Source organism: Macrobrachium rosenbergii, chromosome 2, assembly GCF_040412425.1.
Source record: "Macrobrachium rosenbergii isolate ZJJX-2024 chromosome 2, ASM4041242v1, whole genome shotgun sequence".
NCBI lineage: Eukaryota > Metazoa > Arthropoda > Malacostraca > Decapoda > Palaemonidae > Macrobrachium > Macrobrachium rosenbergii.
In genome coordinates, this window is record NC_089742.1 from 16,000,668 (window position 1) to 16,023,034 (window position 22,367).

The 22,367-nt window shown below is 35.6% G+C and overlaps 2 protein-coding genes across 4 annotated transcripts in view; one reads left to right on the top strand and one right to left on the bottom strand.

Moving 5' to 3' along the window:
• LOC136843829 (uncharacterized) overlaps positions 1 to 7,521 on the bottom strand; it is an 8,969-nt gene extending 1,448 nt beyond the window's left edge. Inside the window, exons 1-5 of the mRNA XM_067112627.1 lie at positions 7,119 to 7,521; positions 3,120 to 3,279; positions 2,086 to 2,165; positions 1,722 to 1,887; positions 1 to 489 (exon numbers count right to left, since the gene is read on the bottom strand). The exon at positions 1 to 489 is cut by the window's left edge and continues 1,448 nt beyond it. Of these exons, the coding sequence (XP_066968728.1) occupies positions 182 to 489; positions 1,722 to 1,887; positions 2,086 to 2,165; positions 3,120 to 3,150 (585 nt within the window). The 5' untranslated portion in view covers positions 3,151 to 3,279; positions 7,119 to 7,521 and the 3' untranslated portion in view covers positions 1 to 181. The remainder of the gene's footprint in view (positions 490 to 1,721; positions 1,888 to 2,085; positions 2,166 to 3,119; positions 3,280 to 7,118) is intronic.
• A 225-nt stretch (positions 7,522 to 7,746) lies between these two features.
• On the top strand, positions 7,747 to 20,458 carry LOC136843816 (uncharacterized). 3 transcript variants are annotated; one of them, XM_067112604.1, is made up of 3 exons: positions 7,747 to 7,878; positions 19,106 to 19,294; positions 19,561 to 20,458. In XM_067112604.1, exons 2-3 carry the CDS (start codon positions 19,123 to 19,125, stop codon positions 20,190 to 20,192), a joined length of 804 nt encoding a protein of 267 aa, XP_066968705.1. In that variant the 5' UTR covers positions 7,747 to 7,878; positions 19,106 to 19,122; the 3' UTR covers positions 20,193 to 20,458. The 3 variants fall into 3 exon arrangements, with proteins under 3 accessions (XP_066968705.1, XP_066968698.1, XP_066968715.1); XM_067112597.1 differs by lacking the exon at positions 7,747 to 7,878 and adding an exon at positions 12,014 to 12,371; XM_067112614.1 differs by lacking the exon at positions 7,747 to 7,878 and adding an exon at positions 18,776 to 18,962 and having other exon boundaries at positions 19,561 to 20,289.
• The last annotated feature ends 1,909 nt before the right edge of the window (positions 20,459 to 22,367 follow it).

The following is a 22,367-nucleotide window of genomic DNA, read 5'->3' on the forward strand; positions in this document are numbered from 1 at the left end:
AATATCTTCTAATGACACTTCAGATGTGAGTGGGGCATAATTAGACGCATCATTGCTAAATGAAGGCTCCTCTAAGACACTCTGAAGTATTCTGGAACCATTAGAGCTTCTACTTGACTCGCTTGGTAAAACACTGCTTTGTGGTAACCCTGAATCCCTCAAATGATCGGTTGGTCTATCGTCAGAAAACGAATTCCCTTTCTTGGAAAGATGACGATACTGAAGGGATGTTCGACACTGGAACAGTGAAAGGTGTCTGGACACCAGGGGGCGAGGTGCCAGATGAATTCACTTCAGTCCCTCGGTGCAACATGAAATGCTGGTAAGGAGTCAGTTCTGCTCGAGCCTCTTCTATGCTTGTGGGTAACATTGGCTGCCGGTCTTCCGCAGGGGACCTTCGGGAGGGATTGTGCATGAACATCGCAACCTTCTTCTTCTGTTCCTTTTTGAAGCAGTACATCGATATACAGAAAAGGGCAGTCGTCACCACTGTGGACAAAAGGAGATGGATACAAGAAATGTTGCTAACAAAATTAATGAGCAGTTAAGGGTGTCATCATGAGCTACTTGAATATAAGCTTCATGGTGAAATGATAAAAAGACAAGTTCTGGGAGCAATGCAATATAATATATTAGAATTCAGTTCAAATACATAAAAACAAAGATTTTTCATATATGAAAAAGGCTGTATTAAAAGTATATTAACATAAAATTTCAAAATTTCTAAAACAACATATATATATATATATATATATATATATATATATATATATATATATATATATATATATATATATATATATATATATATATATATATATATATATATATATATATATACATATAATGTAAAACAATGACTTGATTTTTTTCTGTAGACACATATATATCTATTAATTTATATTTTGAAAACAATGACAGTCTAAACTTCTATTAATTTATATTTTTTTTATCTTTTATCAGGTAACCTTCTTAGGAATAAAGACAGATTATTCAAATTTCCCTCCATTTACGTCTAATAGCCGACTGATCGTTTCCTTTCTCTCTCTCTCTCTCTCTCTCTCTCTCTCTCTCTCTCTCTCTCTCTCTCTCTCCTCTCCTCTCCATTCTTATTAACGTTATATTCTGCGCCAAACATGGCCTTGCCTATAGTAATAATCAACTCCTTGATAACATTATTATCATTGATTTCTTTGGCATCTATTATTTCTCCTGACAGACAGTGATACACAAGTGAACATCAACAATCATTGACAGCTCCATCGTACATTCCGTAGCCTACAAAAATGTTTTCAGACATTATAAACCCCTGACACTGTATCAATAAACTTAAGTTAAATAGTATTAACACATCTTACAAAGTTAAGTATACCTTAGTTTAACCAGACCACTGAGCTGATTAACAGCTCTCAGAGAGAGCTGGCCCGAAGGATTAGACTTATTTTACGTGGCTAAGAACCAATTGGTTACCTAGCAACGGGACCTACAGCTTATTGTGGAATCCGCACCACATTATACCGAGAAATGAATTTCTATCACCAGAAATAAATTCCTCTAATTCTTCATTGGCCGGCCGGAGATTCGAACTCGGGCCCTGCAGAGTGCTAGCCGAGAACGGTACCGACCAGTCCAATGAGGAACTACACACACATCTTACAAGAATATATCTTAATTTTCATAGTGAACGCTGGTGTATCGTGAAAGTGCAGTATCATACTTACAACCAATATGAAAGAACACCAAACCAACCGTTAACACATGATGTCCTGGATCGCTTTTCATCCTGGACAAACCAACACAGGTGAGCGAAAATCCAATGATCGTGAAAGGGAGAGCAACGACGCCCCATGATATAGCACAAAGGGTATATCCTATGTGCTCAATGACCTGTTAAGGAAAGAAAAATGGCTATTAGTATTAAACCATATTATCTGTTGCGATTGAACAGGTCCAATAAAGTACAATTTCTTTTTATTTATGTCATATTTGAAATCGAGAAATTTCTCATGACTGTATCACATAATGATGAACCTGTTGAAGGTATAACGACTATTTCATTTTCATAGGAGGTCATCATTCTCTTACAATGTGCATCTCCCCGACTCTCCTTTGGTTCGGCGGAACTACAACCACCACCTGTCCTTCTGGTCCTTCAACGTAGTTAACTGTCAGAAACCAAATGAGTAACATTAGATTCACAATGGTGAACGGAAGATGTAGATCAGCCACTCGGTGTTGGAGAATTGTGACATTTACTTTCATAAAATAAGCAGGAGCTACAAGTCTAAACCTATATTATGCAAAACTATATGTATATCTTCTTTATGTCTGAGCAACACAACCACTTCTAATATCTTTTTATTGATTCATCTTAGTTTGATAGCCACATCAACAATAATCGCCAACTTTTCTCTCTTTTTTTTTATCAGAAATGAAGAAATGTAGGTGGATATCCTGTTTAGCAAAGATGCTTTTTACATTCAGATATCTTTCCACCCCTTATCAAGTCAAGCAGGCTAAAAGACATGTCATTATGAAGGCAAGCAATTATTTCTGGGGTAGTCTAGACTTAATTTTCTTTTTTGGAAGCTAGAGTTGTAAAACAAATAGCAAGATCTCACTGTTATGAACCATCAGATAGCCAATGAAACGTATGCATTGCAACTTTCATATCACCATTCTTGAAAAATGGGCTTTCCTTATGTTCAGGACTATGCTAGTAAAGTGTAGCTGAACATGAATATAAGTAAGCTTATGGTAGGCAGGGTATGCAACATACCTTTCCCTTGATATTACACATAAATTCTGGTTGTACCTCTCTCTACAACTCTCTTGACTAATTATTACATAATTCTTTGTAAGTGTGGATAAGAGGTTAAGAAAATGTTATATGAAAAATTTGCCATTGTCTTTGGACATAAAATTGACATCAATTATAAAAGAATATAAAACATAATTGCAGTATTTCCTATCAAATAAAAAAGAGGAATTTCTACATTCAACAGTGGGAATCTCTGATGAAGAAATAGCCATGATGAACTTGGTGATTATACTATCAGATGTTGATTGCTTGATGTTAAGGGCCCTCTACAGCAATTGCATAAAGAGATGAAACTCACTGTCCCTCGATAAAGCAGCGCTGCTGACCATTTTGGAGATCTTCTTAGAGTACCAAAATGTATTATGTTAGTAGGTACTCTTCAGTCTACCCCGTCCAGCGAAAAATATGGTAATGCGAATTTATTGCTGTCATTTACTTCTCTGTAGCATATCATGGATCTGCAAACACAATGAAAACTATTAGACTTAGGCAGCAAATGCAAAAGAAAATAAAAAATAAGAGGTAATACCTACTGAGTTGTGAAAGATTAATATACAGAGGCTATTCATCATTAGTGCTATAGCTGTGCTATTTTTGAATACTAGTATAATGGATTAAAATGTTAATGCCGATAGAATATTGTCATGACAACCATATCATGTTAATTATAACAGTGATAAAAAGTGCTATCGCTTAAATTGAATAACAAAATGGATAAAAAAATACACGTCTACCAGCCTTATCACTTCACCTTATGGTCCTCTTAACTCAAATTTTAGAGTACAGACACCAAACAACTCATCTGTCTTCCCTACACTCTCCGGACTTTGCATTGAATTCAACACTCCTTCATTTCCTTCTGGTCATCTCTCTCTCTCTCTCTCTCTCTCTCTCTCTCTCTCTCTCTCTCTCTCTCTCTCTCTCAAGTCTTATAAATAATGCACTCTTTCTACATTCATGTCAACACGTCACATCTATGAAAGGAGTGTTGGCTGAACATTCTTTAATTGTGCTCTAACAGAAATTTCTATTTTTCTTCAAAGCTTTTACTGATCTCCTGTCGCGTTTACTCAGAAATACCTGTATGAATTAACAACTTACATCCCTCCATCAATATTTGGCAAATTTAGATCTCATTACCTTTGCAGCGCCATACTACGTAGAATATAAAAGGGTGGTTGGACTATGTGACTTAATTACAAAGGTAAGTGGTAAAGAGAGAGATAGCATTGTGAGTAAAGCTGAGATTCCTGGAGTAAATGAGAATGGGGAGACTTTGGAAAGGGGCTTGACTGGGAAATATGTGGTTTCTAAAGACAAAAATTCCCAAGAATTCTTTGGAAAGGATAAATGGTGAGGGGAAAGTGTATACTGGATTATGCATTAGCAGACTGAATTGAAAGAGGAAGTTAATGAATGTATTGGAGAACAGCAAAATGGCTGGAGGTGTAGCTAATCATTACTTTGTTAAAACAAGAGTTAAAAGGAATGAATTTAATTTGAAACGGAAATGGTGAACATATTGATTTATACATAATCAAGACAAGTGAATGAACAGCAAATGAATGAAGCAGAAATTGAATGTATCAAGAAAATAGATTAAATATGTGCGTAGCTTGTAGAAAAGGAAGTAGAGAAATTTCATACGTGAGGAGTGTACGAAATTCATGGATAGGGTAAATGAATATTTATCTTTTATCAAAGCTCATGAAGCTCTCTTAATTCAGTTCTTAGCTCTGCACTTACATTCATCAACAAAGTCATAAGTTGTATTTAATAAATTCTTATTAACAAATCCATTATTATCGTAAATTTAAAGATCAGATCAAGCACATTTGCGTATCGAACGATGCCAAATTCCCGCTTCCATTAAAAGGGTAAGATGTAGAGTGAGTAAGAAAACAAATTTAATGATGGCAACACTTCCGTCTTATGAAGCATGAGGAGAAAAATAAGGAGCAGGGAAGCATCAAAATTCCTTGGCCGTTCAGATCTTCAACCCGAGTTGGTATGTAAGAGAAGATATCAAATGCTTTAAAGCTTTTTTTACTTTAATCGTCATGGTTTGTTGGAAAAGAGAAAAACACCACTGATTTAGGATTTGTTCTAGGCGACATTATATAAGATCTAATGACTCTAGGTCCGTGAGCTTTGAAAGTACTTTATAGGGGTTCAAGAGTTTCCCGTAAAATGCCATTTGTACCTTTGTTGAATATCCAGGTTTTAGGAAGATAATGAGGTGAGAACATTACTTGAGCAGTTTCAGTATCTCTGGATAACAGCTCTTCCAAATTTCTTTAATGCTTTCCCCTCTGTCATTCATTATTAGGCTCTGTTCCTCTCAGGATAATTTATACTTACTGAAGAATTTATTTTCATCATATTAATGTGGACAGTACATAACATCAATATGATGACATCAATTCTTCAGTAGGTATAAATTATCCTGAAAAGAACAGAATCTAATAATAAATGACAGAGGGGAAAGCATTAAAGAAATCTGGAAGAGCTGTTATCCAGAGATACTGAACCTGCCCAAGTAATGGAAATCAATTTGATGTGCTCTAAGTATCAGAGAAAGCAAATGGAGAAAAGAATAATTCGATAGAGAAAGTAAACAACAAACGTGGGATTCAGATAAAGGTACAAAAAGTACGAAAGGTAACATTATGGCGAAAGAGTATGCAGAAGGGTAAAATGAAGTCTGTCAGAGACCTTTGGTCAGAGATTAAGAAAAAGGAAAAATTATGTCAGAGGTGCACCATGCTTGATAGCGATAGAAACTGAGGACGACCAGAAGCTGTGCTATCAACAACAACAGAATGATACCATAAGCACGAAAGGTGGTCAGCAGAGGACCTTTATGGAAAACATGTGAGAAGTGAATACAAACGATCTCTAATGCGTCCCTAGGAGATCTTATCTCCGAAATATAGGTTGTTATCCGAAAGGAGCTCAATTGAAGGTGTTCAAAACAGTACAAGCTGAAGAGAATACTTCAGTTCTGTGGTAGCTGCACTAAAACCGATAGAAAGTGACATGAAGTGTTGGAGTTATCATTTTCCCCTGGAATGGGCTGGACCATCTAATATTTCACAGAGAAATTAGATGCAAAAGTAGATCAACTAATAATCCATTTCAAGAGACTTATTCTTTAAAGTGAATAGCGCTGTGACAGTCGTTTGTTCCTTTTCAGTGAAACACTAATGCAGTTGGACTTCCTCAGGGAAAAAGAATAAAAAACATATGATAAGAAAGAGTATATTAGGATGATATAATGCGCCATAATTGCTGACAGGACAATCACTTGAGTTAAGATTAAGAAAGAGCACGGACTTTTTACAAAATAAGCAATGCGGACCGTTATCAGAAATTAGGAAAAGAATAAATATTTGTTACAGACAGCAAGAATTACATTGGTGAATTGGGCATTCTATATTTTCCCCAGTGGAAATCAGTCAAAAATGGAGAAAACCTTCGTTAAGGAATATAGAAGAAAACTGATAATTGTTAATCGTTAAATTCATAATACAAATATTTAAATCTCTTAATTAAGCGAGTTTATTCGAAATCACTTTTAAGCAACCCGAGAGTGGCATCATATAAATGCTCTTCACAGAGCAGATGAATCAGTAAGCTACTAAAGCTAGTCAAAACATTCGCTTTGCCATTTAAAAGTCAATTTCAATTACACTTAAGCAATGCTGACTGCAAATAGATCATCCCTGTGGTAAGTATGATCAACACATCAAGCAAGGTGATTCAGCGACAATCGAACATGGATAATTATCCAAGGGAAATCTTCTCGCTGTTGAGTACAATATAGTTTGAGAAATGGCCACGCTTCGTTTTACGAAAATTCTCAACCACTCCAACTGAAAGAAAATGTCGGTCTGCACGAAATGCTTTAGGGCACTCAGGACATAAGTATTGTATATCATTCCTTCAGAATACCTCACACTCGAGATGCTAGACTAGAAGTAGAATCTCTCTCTCTCTCTCTCTCTCTCTCTCTCTCTTACACACACACACACACACACATTTCTTTGCCATGAAACGCTAGTTTAACCCACTGCTTATGTTAATGCCTATAAACTTACCAGTACTTTCACCCGTAGATATCCGACGTTCAAAACCCGAAATTGTGAATGTTATATACAAACTTTCATCTGAGACCGAGAAATAACATAAGTATGTGTAAAATATGGTAGAGGAAACGAAGGGAAGCTCTAAGAAGATCTTTGTACAACAAGAGTAAAGAATACCCTGCGCACAATTATCCATTCAGTAACCTTACCAACGTTCATGCTCTGAGTACGAAGAAGCTGTGTGCTTGTGCCTGCCTCTGCCATGTTTTGTCCTTGAAGCGAATTACGATATTATCTCCGTCACCCGGCCCCACAAGACGCGATGCTTTGTGAATCGCAAGTTTAGATTCAAGATGGTTCGGGGAGTTCAGTGCTGTTCGTGCATCACATAATTATCGTGTTTATTTGGATATCATTTAAGATTTGTATGCATGTTCCTGCTGTTGCCATCATAACACCCAAGCAGTTATCGTCTTAGGTCGTAAACAACTTGAGGATCATGAAAGCCAAAGGGTATCCCGCCAGCCCCTCCGCAACGTTGCCAGACGTAAAGTTCACAACATCGTCACCTCATAAAGACTGATACTTTTTGTCGTTCGTCGTTTAGATTACACATGACTTAACTACATAGCAAGGTAACATTCCTCTTATATGCATATTCAAAATATAATTTTCCACTTAAAATACCAACACTTTTTCAACGCGAACTAAAAATAGCTCCAAGGGCAGCTGCTCACTCAAACTCGGCGCCGTGTGGAGCGAAAACTGTGAAATTTTAAGAACAATTTAGTTAACGTGAGACAACATTCTCAGGATCTCCTGTGGCTGTGTAATATGGTAAATATGAAAATACCAGGAATCCAGCGCGGAGAAGGACCAACTCAGCACACGTCGCGCGTAGGGAAGGTACTGACGAGCTGAAAATCCCGGAAAGGAACAGAAGTCACCTGGTCTTCATTAACATAAAAGGTAAACAACTCGGGCATGTCGATTTTCATGGGAAAGTGCCTTGAAGTAACATCACTCTTGACAGGAATATATGTGAGGAAATTGACATTTCATACTTTAAACGTTTTCGCGAAAACATTTAATATTTGATGCATACGCACCTTTCCAAAACAGATGTTTCAGAGAACATAGTCCAGTCTCAGGTAACGTAACCTTCGTATTATCGCTCAGCCTGCATTACGTCGATCAGGTGCTATAAAGGACTACACGTGGACCATGCTAACTTAATAAGTGTTAAGGGAATATTTCGAAACGCGTAATCACAATACTTTTACTCATCTTAGAGTCGGATCAGAATATTGTAAAAGAATAAAATATAATTTTCCAAAAACATCCATTCGCTGTTTCTGCTTCCCAGGCCTTTGCCCCAAGCAGTCTTCGAAAGCTTTTTCTTCTCGTCGAAGGAATCTGGTCAGACCACTGATATAGACAGATAAAGAGGCTGCCGTCAATCCTAGAACGTGGGTGACATTTCTATTTCATATTCGAAGTCCAAACTTACGGACATTGATATATGAATGGGATTACTTAGTGTTATGCATGACAAATAGGCTGTATTATGAAAAATTAACGACAATACAGATTTCATCATTAAAGCTCATTATTTTATGAGGAAATGAAATGGTAAGGTTTAAATTCCTTCTTTTAATTTTGAACGTGAAATAGTTGTCACACAGTTCATTATTTGGTACACCAAAAGTAAATTTACATTCTTCACATACTAATGACAATCTCCAATCTTGAAGAAATGGGCTTTGCTGGTACTGCATAATAAATTCTTAAAACTTTTTCGTCAAGTGTTACATCCATTGAGCTTTCTGTTATTTCATTATTCCATCCTTGTTCTTTTTATAATGTATTCTATTTCAAAATTCGTATTAGTATTTCTCAGGAAATTTGTGGAAAAATAACAAATAAAACAAACACAAACATATGTGAACAAAGTTGCATGCCTTTTGTGAATAGCAAAATATTGTTCATTTTATTAAGAAAAAAAAAAATGAAATCTTATAACATTGATAATGAAAAACGTAAAAGCAAAAGAAATGGGAAATATCGAAAAAATATCAGATTAAAGAGAAATGTCAGTGATGGTGGATACAATATGGTATTATATCATGCAATTCATAATATAACCAGTGGTGAAAAGCTAAGATATAATTTTTAAAAATTCTTTTAATGTAATTTTCAATACGAATGTTTAAGTAAGTTAAAGGTAAGAACGGCACAGTAAAGTGCAAAATTCGATAAACATCAATAATTACAATTAAGCTATAAGAAGCAAAGAATACAGTGATGAGTGCAAAGAGGCAATAGAGAATCTGCTAAAGAATTGCGAAATTTATTCAACTAATAAATCCCAACCGAGAAAGGTATTCGGTAAAGATAGGAACAATAATAATGCAAATGAGAAAAAATAGAATTAATAATCGTGTGACTATGCAGCCTTTCTAAAATTTAGCAGAAATAAAACAAACACTACCTGGTGACAAAAATAAAGTGGTTTACTGGGATGGTCAAGGTTATGATTTCAAAAGTTAGTGAGTTACATGCAATTCAAAATCGTTCCTGGATGGGTTAAGACAGTTTTTAACAGTCAGGAATTCCAGATACTTATAGAACTGACTTAAGAGAGTTCTTTGGCAAACTCGAGAAACAACCTAGACCATACATAAGGAAAACGCTTAAAAAAGAAGAGCATTATTGTTTGCAACAATGTACATTGTACAGTCCATAACAAAGTGAGTCACTCAGCAAATTTTAAATATTTCGAAGGTATATGTAATCAAACTCAGGAATTCATTTTGTATGGGACGAAATGATTCATAATTTTAAGAACTCTTCCAAAAAAGGAGCAGAAATAGCTATTTAAGGGGCTTTTGCTTATCATTTTATAACTGAGATCCTGCTGTCTCATTGTCTTGTCTTCCGCGTGTCCTCATCTGTCCCTTCCACTTATCTTCTCGAGTGTACCCTGCCTCTTCCCACAGTCGCGTTCGTTATTCAGCAGTTTATGTGTGGTTATTGGATTTCTTTCTCTCTATGTATGAATGTCATGCTGTTTTTCGCTGGGGCTATTGTTCATATATATATATATATATTATATATATATATATATATATATATATATATATATATATATATATATATATATATATATATATATATATATAATATATATACATATATATATATATATATATATATATATATATATATATATATATATATATATATATATATATATATATATATATATATATATATATATATATATATATATATATATATATATATATATATATATATATATATATATATATATATGTGTGTGTGTGTTCGCCGAGGAATATGAGCCCGGCAAATGAGATTCAATAAAAGCATCTTACAACACAACTCCCAGTAATTGCCCATACAGAAAGCAAAGCAATATGACAACGCTCATCACTAATGAATACTGCATGAGATGCAGCATCACTTGCAAGCGAAGTCGTCAGTAAGTATTTATTCTTCCGTCTCACGACAACAACGCTATCTAAAGTGATACTGATGAGACTCATCCTTATTTATCTGGCTCCATTTACATTCCAAATGTGATATACTGACTCAGTTTCCCCACTGAGTCATCGATTAAACCACAGAGTGTGGCCCATCCACGAGAGCGTACGCTTGAACTGGGGATAAACGCTTCTCCGCAACCTTTGTTATTTTGACGCCAGTTTGTCGGGTATCATTCGACCTTCTTTCTTAAACAAAATATCGTTGTATTCAGTTATCAGTAAGGAATGCGCTAGCTATTCTGAGTGCAGTGACTTGGATGCTGAATATTTTAATGTCAACACGCTGCTCACATATTTGAATTAAATTAAGGTTACCACTTATATTGTTCTCAAGGACATCTTTGTGATTTTGGTTATGTTCTGCTTCATTATAGAGCTGTTTATGGAATTATTGGCACAATATAATATATATATATATGGCATAAATGTACTGATACACATTTATATATTATATATATATATATATATATATATATATATATATATATATATATATATATATATATATATATATATATATATCAAAATATATTCATCAGCTCCTTTCAGAGAGAGAGAGAGAGAGAGAGAGAGAGAGAGAGAGAGAGAGAGAGAGAGAGATTTCAAACTTCTTCTCCACTTACCGCCAGACAAGGGTTTAGCAAAGAATCCCTCCCTTTCCGTTACTGGATTAAATAACGCGATTTCGGATAACCCTTGCGCCAGCAGTGTTCCGCGCAGAGCGGGTGATTTAGGGTACCGATGACTCACCGCTGATACACGATGCTCTAAACTTCACAGATCGAGAAGTCTCCCGTTTCTTACTTTATCTCGGCCTTTCAAAATATTCGCGACAGATATCTTATAAATGGATGTGCTAAATTAATTAAATATTCACGATAGATATCTTGCAAATGGATGTGCAGAATTAATTCCATATTCGAAAGTGAAGTGTATCTATGCGTGTGATTTATGGGAAACTATTTCTCTTCTCTAGGATAGATTAACCATTTCAATAATAACATTTATTTACGAAACTTACTTATTGAGTGAAACAGAGAGATGATGTTTAATTAAAATTGCAATTTTTTTTAGTTTTTTAAATTGGTGTTTTTCTTAAACTGTCGTTCAAAGAGTATAAACAAGCGTTTATTAAATAATTAACTGTAGAAATAACCCCTTTTAACATTCCTGATTAGTTGTCCACGACATGTTTAAAGCCTGCCTTAGAAAAAAATTCCAGAAAGAAAAATGTTTCTTGAAATTAAACTTGTGATATTATAAACGACCAGTGAAGAAAATTAATTCATAATTCGTTACTGCTATTAATACTCCTGTGAGAAATACCTATAAAAACAAGAAATGTCACTGGTAATAATGAATGAGCAACCCATCCCTATCTGCTCGCTTAAAGACACATCAAATCAAAGACATCAGTGAATGTGCAAAATAGTTTATCTACCTCACTGAAAAAAAAGAGGAGAAGGAAGAGGAGGAGCCACTATGGTAATGAGATACAACATAGCCAAACGCGTTGGGGAGAACCGTCGTAGTATAGTAACGTCGACGGTAGTGAGTGTGGTGAGGCTCAACGTACAGTTTAGACAGCTGTGAGCGGGAGCTGCCTGCCTTGGCCTTCCTCAGTCGTTCTGCCTCACACTTGTTGCAAGTTTTTAACGCGTGTGGTCTCTCTGTTGGTGTGATTCTTTAGTGAACCAGATGGAAGGTGCCGTCTAGTGTATACGAACTATGTCCTTTGCTTTGGACGGCAAGGCTACCAATTTCCTTTGTTGAGTGGGATATACTCAGCGATGACTTTAGACATTCATTCGCTTACCCACCCCAATGTCCCCGGCCATGCGCGAGGTGCCAATGAACATATTTGTTTACGGTGTGTGTAGCTGACTTTTACATGTGAGTAAATGTAAATTATCTTGGATATTTTGTCGTTCACACCTCACGTTTCTGATGCTATAATGCTATGAATTCTCAAAATTAGCCAAAAAAGGTGACACTTTGTTTTACCAATAAGAATAGATGTAGAAAGAGAGAGACGGAAAGCCCTAACTGATAACTAATCGTGCATGTTAACGAAACATTGTGGTCGTACCTATTTTCTCCAGCTCTCCCTTAAACTAGTGCATTGCATGCTTCTCTAAATGAATTAACGTACTACTGCCACAGCTTAACATGCTTTTCAAGAATGTCAGTGTTACTCTCCGTTAACGTTATAAACAAAAACTGCAGATTCCTTGTCTGTACATACCGTCAGGAACACGACCAACGGAAGTAGAGAAATTAGGGCTTGACATTCAAACGAATGTCAATTCTTCCCTGATAACAGTGCAACAGGATTCTTCTTTGTCCTCACAAATGTATTAGGTTGTGATATCCGTGTATATTTAACCATTAGTAAGGGGGCGTTGCCCTCATCATCATTGTTATGGTTTTTAATGTCTGTTACTGTGGTTGACCTTTAAACCTCACTGTAGGTGTTATGTATCTATGGATTTTGTGGGTTTGCCGTTCCTGATGAAATATGAATGGACCTGTTTAGTTGTTCGATAATTATCATTTGGATCGCTTCCTTGCGCTTCCTCTTGGCTTAACAAGTTAGTTTTATTATATTAGTCAAGTCTAATGCTGGGAGTACAACCGCGAAGATACTCATAAGACTAATCATATCTCCCAGGCTAGAGCGCAGGCGTGCCTTTAAATACATATACTGGATTAAGAACAAGTCCGCAATGAAATGGAGAAAAAACATGAGGAAATTTGCCTGAAAATAACCCTTCAGTACCATATTACCATGAGAAGATGATGATGACGATAATCATCACCCGCTCATCGTTTATTGCTCAACGTATTGAATCCTTAAATATAAGAATCTATACCAATTTTATAAGCAACTGAAAGCCAAGACGTTTGATAGATGCTGTCCGTGGAAGGAGCGATTCAGGCCACTCACAGATCAAGGTCAAATTTCAACAAGATGTTTCTTTCAATGTTTTTAGATCGTGGAGACATGTTTATAAGAGTAGTGAGCCATCTTAACCTACAACGTTGTATTTTTTTCAAGTTTAGGGAGTTTTGACAAATAACGTGTTACATTTCGGAAATGTATAAGATGCAGAGGTGCTGTCTGTAAGATAATCCCTCACATAATAAACAGACGAATAAAGATACCTTCAGCAACAACTTAAAGTTAATTATCAATGTATTTCGAGGTATACGTAAGTGGTAAAAAGAAAGACCACATATATTTAAAGACAATGATAATAGTAATGATAATGATCGTAAAAATTCGAAGAATATTCACGTTCCAGTTGGTAAGAGGAGAAAGAGACCCATTAGGTAAAACTTGTGTTTATAGGTATGTAATACAAAGAGAGAAGCGATTAAATATTCCTCGTCTTTTCCAAACACCTAAGCTCGTACAGAATCTGGAAGTGCAGTTTCACTCTGCTGAAATGTCACTACAAATAATTTGTGACATAGATTCGAGCATCACGAGTAGTGATGGTGCGGTTGCCAGATGCTTCTCTTTTGTGTATTTCATGAATATCCATTACGGGCAAGAAGGAAAGAAAGAAAGAAAGAAAGAAAGAGAGGAATGACATTTCTGTTCAGCGCACCTCACATGGTGCTCTGCAGGTGTTACTAAAGGCTGGCTGGAGTGTTCCTTCGGCGCCAAGCTGCATCCACTTTTTTTTTGTTATCCTTTTGCTTGACCTCCATTCCCGCTTCCTTTCTTCAGTCTTGCTATCCTTAGGGGGTTAGGGCCGTCAGTGCACCTCATGCGGTGCAATGTAGGCATTACTTAAGGTTCTTTGCAGCGTGCCCTCGGCCTTTAGCTGCAACCCCTTTCGTTCCTTTTTACTGTACCTCCTTTCATATTCTCTTTCTTCCATCTTACTTTCCACCCTCTCCTAATAATTGATTCATAGTGCAAATGCAAGGTTTTCCTCCTGTTGCACCTTTCAAACCTTTTACTGTCAATTTCCGTTTCAGGGCTGAATGACCTCATAGGTCCCAGTGCTTGGCCTTTGGCCTAAATTTTATATTCAGTTCAGTCTTGCTGTCCGACCACTCCAGCTCCCTCTTTTCATTGTCTTTAGCGCAGAGTGGACGCAAGTGCCCCTTCAGTGCTTGCGCTTATAGCCACATTTTCTTATATCAGTCAATGAATCTGCACTGGATCCTACCCAAAAATCCTCTCTATGGGCCAAAACAATTTTTCCTCAATTTTTGGGATTATGGTCTTATCAGCAAAACGAATAATAAACATAAGAAAAGCAGCATGAAAATCAAGAACCCAGCCAACGTTTGACTTTTAGCTCTCCATAAAAAAAAATATACGTTTGCGGTTTGATTAAAAGGTCTTTTCAGTTTTGTAAATAAATGTAGGGAGAAACGAGTAAATATATTAGCATGTAGCATTTAGAATGCATGATGATACCTCTTCAGTTTGATTGTACAATATTTGCAAACAAAATACCGGTCAGTTCTAGTTTTAAAACCAGTAGTTTTTTTGGAAAACCTGTCCTTAAAAAAACCACCAAACTTTTCAGGTTTAGTTGTGTGTTTGTATGTTGCACGTGTAATTGTAATAACCACTGTAACCACTTGCCCACTCAGTCTCTCCATGCGTTTTGGATGCTGTTATCACAAAGCCCTGAATCCGAAATTTAAAAATGCAGAAACCTATAAGTATTATCCAGTTACATGTATTTTATCTACCGTAAAATTCTATCCATACTAGAGTCTGTAACTGTGCTTTTAAAGTAAAATATAAAATTATCAATAACCTTCTTATAGCACAAAACGCCCTTACAAATGTCAAAAGTTTAATGCTGATAAGTTGAAGCTTTCATTTTAGGTAGAGGATCATAAAAACGAGTGATTTTTACCAACTTAGGACGTCAAAAATAATTATCCAAGCTAAGCAGTTGGAAAAGTTTAAACATTTCCTCAGAAACTTCATTATTGAATAAATGAAATTGCTGAACACATGCTAAGTAGCATAACCTAATAAGAGCTTATAGCCCAGCTTAGAGTACCAAGGCCTTACTAGGAATTTGCTGTACTTGGATTACTTAGCCCTTAGAACCAAAATATTTAAGCCTAATCTTCCCTAGATCAACCCCAACCAGATCCAAGATAGAAAAACATTGCTTGGCCTGTGTTTGGCCTCCCTAGAACACATCCTGAAGTGTCGTAAATGTTCTTACTTTAACTGTGGGAGGTAGAACATTACAGGGTTATTTGTTGTCCGCATCTTACTAATGGTGAGTTCAGTTATTACTGACTGGAACTTTAAGACCCTGGTGATCTTGAAAGCTTATTGTTCCAGAATAGCAAAATACAAATACAATATTTCTTCCAAAATTACTGTATGGACGGAGATCTAGTGCTTAAATGAAGTTGTGTTCATTACCACAGAGACTAAGGTTACTGGAGTTACTCTATGTAGTTTTATGACATTTTTGTCTTGGAAAAATCTGGATTATTACCATGCTTTGCACCACACTAGGGATGAAAGTACGTGATTATAACTAGGCGGCGAGTAAGAGGCAGGTTCAAGGTATTCTAATTTATTGACACAAAATCTCTTGACAGGTCAAGAACGCTTGCGCGTGGAAAAGTAGTATTTGGCATTAGAGGAAAACACTGGGACGTCTATATATAGTCAGATGTGTTTTCTCACACCTGAGGAACAGTTAACAATTCTATATACATATTAGTAAGAGATTTCAATTACATATGGTTAAAAAGCTTGCAATGCCTTACATACATTAGTAATTACAGTTCTGACAAGGACATAAAATATCTTCTGAAAAATCCGTGAAACACCGTTTGAATCAGGAGCTGGATCTGTTTCCCGAGAGTCTCAGTGCGTCATGTAGATTTTTGTTTTGAAGCGAGGATGCCCGAGGGTCCCAGTCAGCAACCGCTCTGGACCTCACTTGATAATGTCAGCTGGGTTCTACTGGACACCAGAAGAGTTAGAATACCAAGACCTGCTTGGATGAGAATTATGAAGCGGGAAGTTGGAGATGAGTGAAGGCGCAGGAGAGGAATGAGTGGCGGAATTTCACAGAGGCCCTTTGATGGCACTTGTATTTCACTATAGTAAACATTAAACAGACGCAAAAATTTGTGAAAAAAACTGTAAGCTAAGACTGCTTTGATGAGGGATTACACCAAAGGGATCCATTGAATATTGCGTATGTGGTTAAGACTTTTAATTCATGTAAGAGCACTGCGCTACACTAAACATGATCAGTCAAGTAAGGTAAACTCGTACATAAGATAGCTCGTTCTTTGTAGAACCGTCTCTTTTCATTTATGGCAATTTCAGCATAACATGTCATGAATTCGTTTTTGCAGGGATTTATTTAATCCGCATTTGATCAGTGCAGACATGTTCAGTGTTTTAGGTATGCAGATGATGTTCGTGTGACCTATTTCCGAATTCCCTTTACCCAATGAAGATTAAATGAATAAATTAATTTTAAAAGTAAATCGTTTAGTATCTTCAAATGTCCAACTATGTTTGAAAACCACTTTTCTTTTCGTTTTGCTTGCTGTATTTTAATGTCATGACAATTTCAAATATATATGTGTATGTATGTATGTATGTATAGATATATATATATATATATATATATATATATATATATATATATATATATATATATATATATATATATGTATATATATATGTATATATAAATATATATATTGTATATATGAAGTATATATATATATATATATATATATATATATATAAGTATATATATATATATATATATATATATATATATATATATATATATATATATATATATACCTGGTTATTACCTCGTTATTACACAACTAATCACAGATTTCAAAAATTTACCTCGCTTCAGCCAGATCCTGAACTCTCATAATAAAAATTACGACTGAGTACTCTAAAGGTAACGGTGATCCCTTAAAAAGCTCATTAATCACATGGAAAAATCAAGACTAGTATGAGGTATCAACAATTAAACAAGAAATATACTCGAGTAAAAGGGTATCACTCCATCAAACAACTTTAACTGTTTCCCTGGTCTTAATGCACTTCAGCAAAACTAAAGGAACAAAATGTGTTTATCACTTTGTTTTATGCATACAATTAATCCTATTTACTGGTTGTCAATAAATGAAACACTGTTTTTAAAAATTTCAAATACAAAAATTTATTGTTAAATTAAAAATGTAATTAAAATGCACAATCTGAAAAATTTACTATTACTTGAAAACAACACAAAATTTTATTAATTCTTGAATTAAATTATTAAACAAAATTAAATCACAAAAACTGTAATTTATCAAGAAATTAAATTAATCAAGCAAAATTTAAACTATAAAGAATTAATCAAGATTTGAAAAGAAAATCTTAATAGATGAAAATTAAATCAAGTATGCAATGTTAAATTATCAAGAAATATTTAAAATGCTAAGTAAACAGATGTTAAATGACAAATATATAAAATGTGAAAAATCAAGAGATTGCAAACACAAGAACACACAAAAATACACAAAAAAGATTTATCAATAATAATTTCACTTAGGCAAAAATTCTTTTAACACATCTCATTATACCATGGCAATAATAAGTAAAATTCACTTTACCTTACACAAGCTTGTGAAAACCTTTGTAAAATCGCTTGCAGCTGCTTCAGATTCACAGAACACACTTTGTTACTGGCCACCGTAAATTAATGTGACTTTTTTTCCTGTGACTTTTTTCATAGCTAAAATTGTGACTTTTTTTTCGGTGACTTTTTTCCTGTGACTTTATTACCGGCCACCTTTAACACAAACATGGATACTTTTGGTCATTCAGCGCTTAAGATACTGAAACGAGGGAAGTTTGGTCTGACAGCAAGATAACAGAGATCCAGAAAATAAAGGAGATGAAGTACAAGAGTCTAAAGGTGGAACATGGAGAAAACACCACAGTTACACTAAGAATTAATATTTAGAGGTAAAGGATAGCAAGGTTGAAGAAAGGAAGCGAAAATGGAAGTAAAAGGATAAAATGTGGATACGGCTAGGGTTCGAAGGAACACTGCAAACACCCTTAAGTAATGCCCCTGTAGGGCTTGTTAAAAGTAAAAGGATAAAATGTGGATACGGCTAGGGTTCGAAGGAACACTGCAAACACCCTTAAGTAATGCCCCTGTAGGGCTTGTTAAAACTTGGAATTCCCCAATTAATTCTTTCTTTCTTGTTTTGTCGATTGTCTCGAGATAATTCTGGTGTTGGATTGTTTTTTTTTTTTTAAGTTTGTATATAAGGCGTATATGAGAACGAAAGGTTAACGAATTATACTCGTTTTTCAAGCCTAACTGTCAAGATCTGCATGCCAATGCTGATCAAGGTAGATGGACAAGAATTCTAACGTATAGCAAGATCGTACTTCCACTGGTTGCATTTCAATTAGAAAAACCCCAACGTATTTTTCAGTTTAATGTAAGTTTCTTTTATTTTATCTCCTTGAATCTCTGTCCATACAAGAGTCGGAAAAATGGTTGGTCGTAACCAGTTATTTATTAGGACAATTTTCAATTGAGTTTAGATGTATGAAAACAAGTAACATTCTGTTCTTCTTGCAGGAGAGACTAAAGCTGTCATGGATAACACGGCGTTAAGGGCTCTGCTTTTCTTCCTCATCGGCGGATTTCTCCTTTTTGCCGGTGTCTTCGTGGACGCCATGGGCAGTTCGATCAACAACGATGGGCAGAACAGCATTTTACCCTTCAGCCCCCTCGTCCTCGTCGGCAGGGTCTTGCTCGCTATAGGAGGTAGTTTTCACTGTGTTTATTTTTCCTAAATGTGTGTTTTTTTTATTCAAGTAAATTGCATGCTCACTTAAATCATGGAAATCGCTTAACTTCTTGTTACACCTGATACTTCAAAAAAACGTTAATTGGCAGTAAATTACTATTACTACGATTTTTGTGTTTTATTTATTCCTGATCTTATTGTAGGTACCGGACATTTGAAATACAGTTTGATTCAATTTATTGGTTATAACTAATTTGTTACCTAATCTTTCACCACCTTGCAGCTGTCATGTTGGTCGGCGCCTTGTACTTGACTTACAGAAATTGCAAGAGAAAGAAGAAGCAAGCGCCTTACGAAAGAGCCTCGGCTGCTCCTGATCAATCGGTAGAGAGTCAGAACAATACCCAGAACGTATCTCGGCCGCTTCCAGCGAGACCACAGAGCAGGCAAATGTATTATCCTTCAGCAATCCAGATGACCACCTACGCGTCTGGGTCTGGAACTCTGATGAACGGCCGAGAGGTAGAGGAAAACCCGTACAGTGAAGTGGAGGGCGTTAGCTCCCCAGCAGCAGCTGCCTTCATACACTATTCCTCCACTCTGGGTGCTCGAAATCTGGGGTATTCAAGGACCCTTGGATACACCAGGCGGGGCGTTGGCCGTGGAAATCCTAGGGTACTCAGAGCTGGTTTCACTCCTTTGCATCCCGTCGAGGAAGGTTCATCGGTCCATTCTTCCACAGAACAGCTGTCAAGGTACGCGACCTTGCCCGCTGGGCAGGTTCTAGACACCCCGGAATACAACTGGAGGAGCCACCTGACGAGGGAACAGACGAGAAATTCCACCTCGACGCCGGTTTTTAAGGACGATCCTCCTCCTTACGATTCTTTCAAACCCCCGCCTTATCGACCGTGAACAAACCGTTAAAAGCAGACGTCTTTTCTAGTGAGATCTCTTAACAATTCTTGTCTTTGAGACTGTGATTTTTGGTGCAGAAATAAAATATATTTTATGGATATAGACGTAATAAAGATTACGAATATTTTTATAGACATAGTTATCGGTATTGCCAGTGATTAAAACACAATATTGTCTATGTCATTAATACATAAAGAATGATTGGTTATTTATATTGTTAAAGCATTTATGTCGTATATTAGACAAATTTATAACACTGCAAATGTGATTGTTACTTCCTAAGTATTGTTACGAGTGAATACTGCTACACAGAGTAAATGTGAACTATGCATCGTATACTTAATGTAAAGGCTTGCAATGTACAAGACTACTAAGTACTTAGATAAGTTTTTTTTTTTTTTATGTGCAAACCATCATAAAAGCAACATGAGTATTTTAACAGCAAGATATTCCGATCTCTCTCGTGTTCGTATGCGATGGTTATGTTGTCGTGTAATTTCTCACGACATGGACTCCTGTCTGTTGTATACATGATGCAGGTATATACATATGTATATTAAGATATTAACATCAGGCTCTCTCTCTCTCTCTCTCTCTCTCTCTCTCTCTCTCTCTCTCTCTCTCTCTCTCTCTCTCTCTCTCTATATCTATATATATATATATATATATATATATATATATATATATATATATATATATATATATATATATATATATATATATATGTATATGTATTTCCTTGAATTTTAGTGTACTTTCTCATAAGGTCTACCACTTCCCATGGGAAACCCATTTCTCATTGCAATGCCTTCCTTTACTGCTTAACGCATATCCAATTTACTCGCGAATAATAATTTTTTTAAAGCCTCCAAAATTCGTGACAAACTGTCTTTAAGGAGATTTTGTACAGAAATGGAATTATAGAGAATTTTTAAACATTTGTTTGCTTGAACTTCTTCAGCCAGCAGTGAAATAATAGGTTAAGAAGCAGTAGTTAAATTGGGCTTTTCCAAAATGATAGGACTTTTGGGCCTTACTGGTGCTAGGTCATACCATCCATGAATATGAAAGTTATTCTTCACTAGAACTGTGTATGATGGTGTGCTCTTAGTGTTCCTGTATGTTTTTTTTTTTTTTTGCTTTCATGGCAGTACCAACTTCATTTGTCTAATAAAAAAAAAAAACTCTTTACTGTTTGTTCATGATAACATAAACTGACATCCTTTCAATAGAAATGCTTTAATAACCGTGAAAACTAGATATTTTTTCACTTGATCTGTCTGCAATTTACTTAGTTTTAAATCCGATATCCTTCTTTTTGGTGTCTGAATTTCAGTCAGACAACGATACCTTGTTGGTCATTTCTCGTATCCCGCGTGACTTGGAGCAAGAACCATTTCCTGAGGTTTGTCGAAAATGATTTTCCACGAACTTGGTTGTCGCGAAAAAGAAAAAATAAATAAATAAAAAAAACACACACACACAAAGTACTCTAAAATCGTGGTTATCTGTAAGCCCTTTGTATTTTCTTTATTACTTACTTGCTTTTCCACGATGGATAATGCAAGACATGATGTTCAGGAGAACTAATAAATTGCTTGAAAAAAAAGTCGAGTAGATCATGGAAACGCACATCGAGTAAATTACAACAAATTGTTTGCAAGTTTTATTACTAATTTACTCTGGTTACTAATGAAAAGGCTTATCGGTTAAATCATTAAAACCATGCGATAATTCGTCGTCACTCATTTGTACATGATGATTTTCATCGTAAATGTTATTGCACTGATGTACTGAACTTAATCGTTTGACTTCATCATTATTATCTTTGTTAAAATACTTAACGTAAGTTTCACTTCACCAGTTGTATTTAGATTTAAAGATGAAGGAATTGGAATCTTTCTTAGTTGACACGCAGCGTGCCTGCCGAAGGTCATTAGATCTTGAAAAAAATTATTATTATTATTATTATTATTAATTTGCCAGCAGACCCTCTTTCAAACAGGTTTTATTGAATATTATTGCTGCTTCAGCTGCATTTATTTGGTAGAAGACTTTTTCTATTTTCCTTATTGCGGACTTCTCTTCATTGGAGGTGCGTGCTAACAGCGCGCCTATATTTATCATTTCATGGGGGGAAAGTAAAAAATCTGGATTCTGCTTTCTTATATA

Excerpts from the sequence above, each read along its gene's own strand:
- LOC136843816 (XM_067112604.1), top strand. The coding sequence starts at position 19,123 with ATGGATAACACGGCGTTAAGGGCTCTGCTTTTCTTCCTCATCGGCGGA. Across the intron at positions 19,295-19,560 it reads GGTCTTGCTCGCTATAGGAG|CTGTCATGTTGGTCGGCGCC; the intron begins GTAGTTTTCACT and ends ACCACCTTGCAG.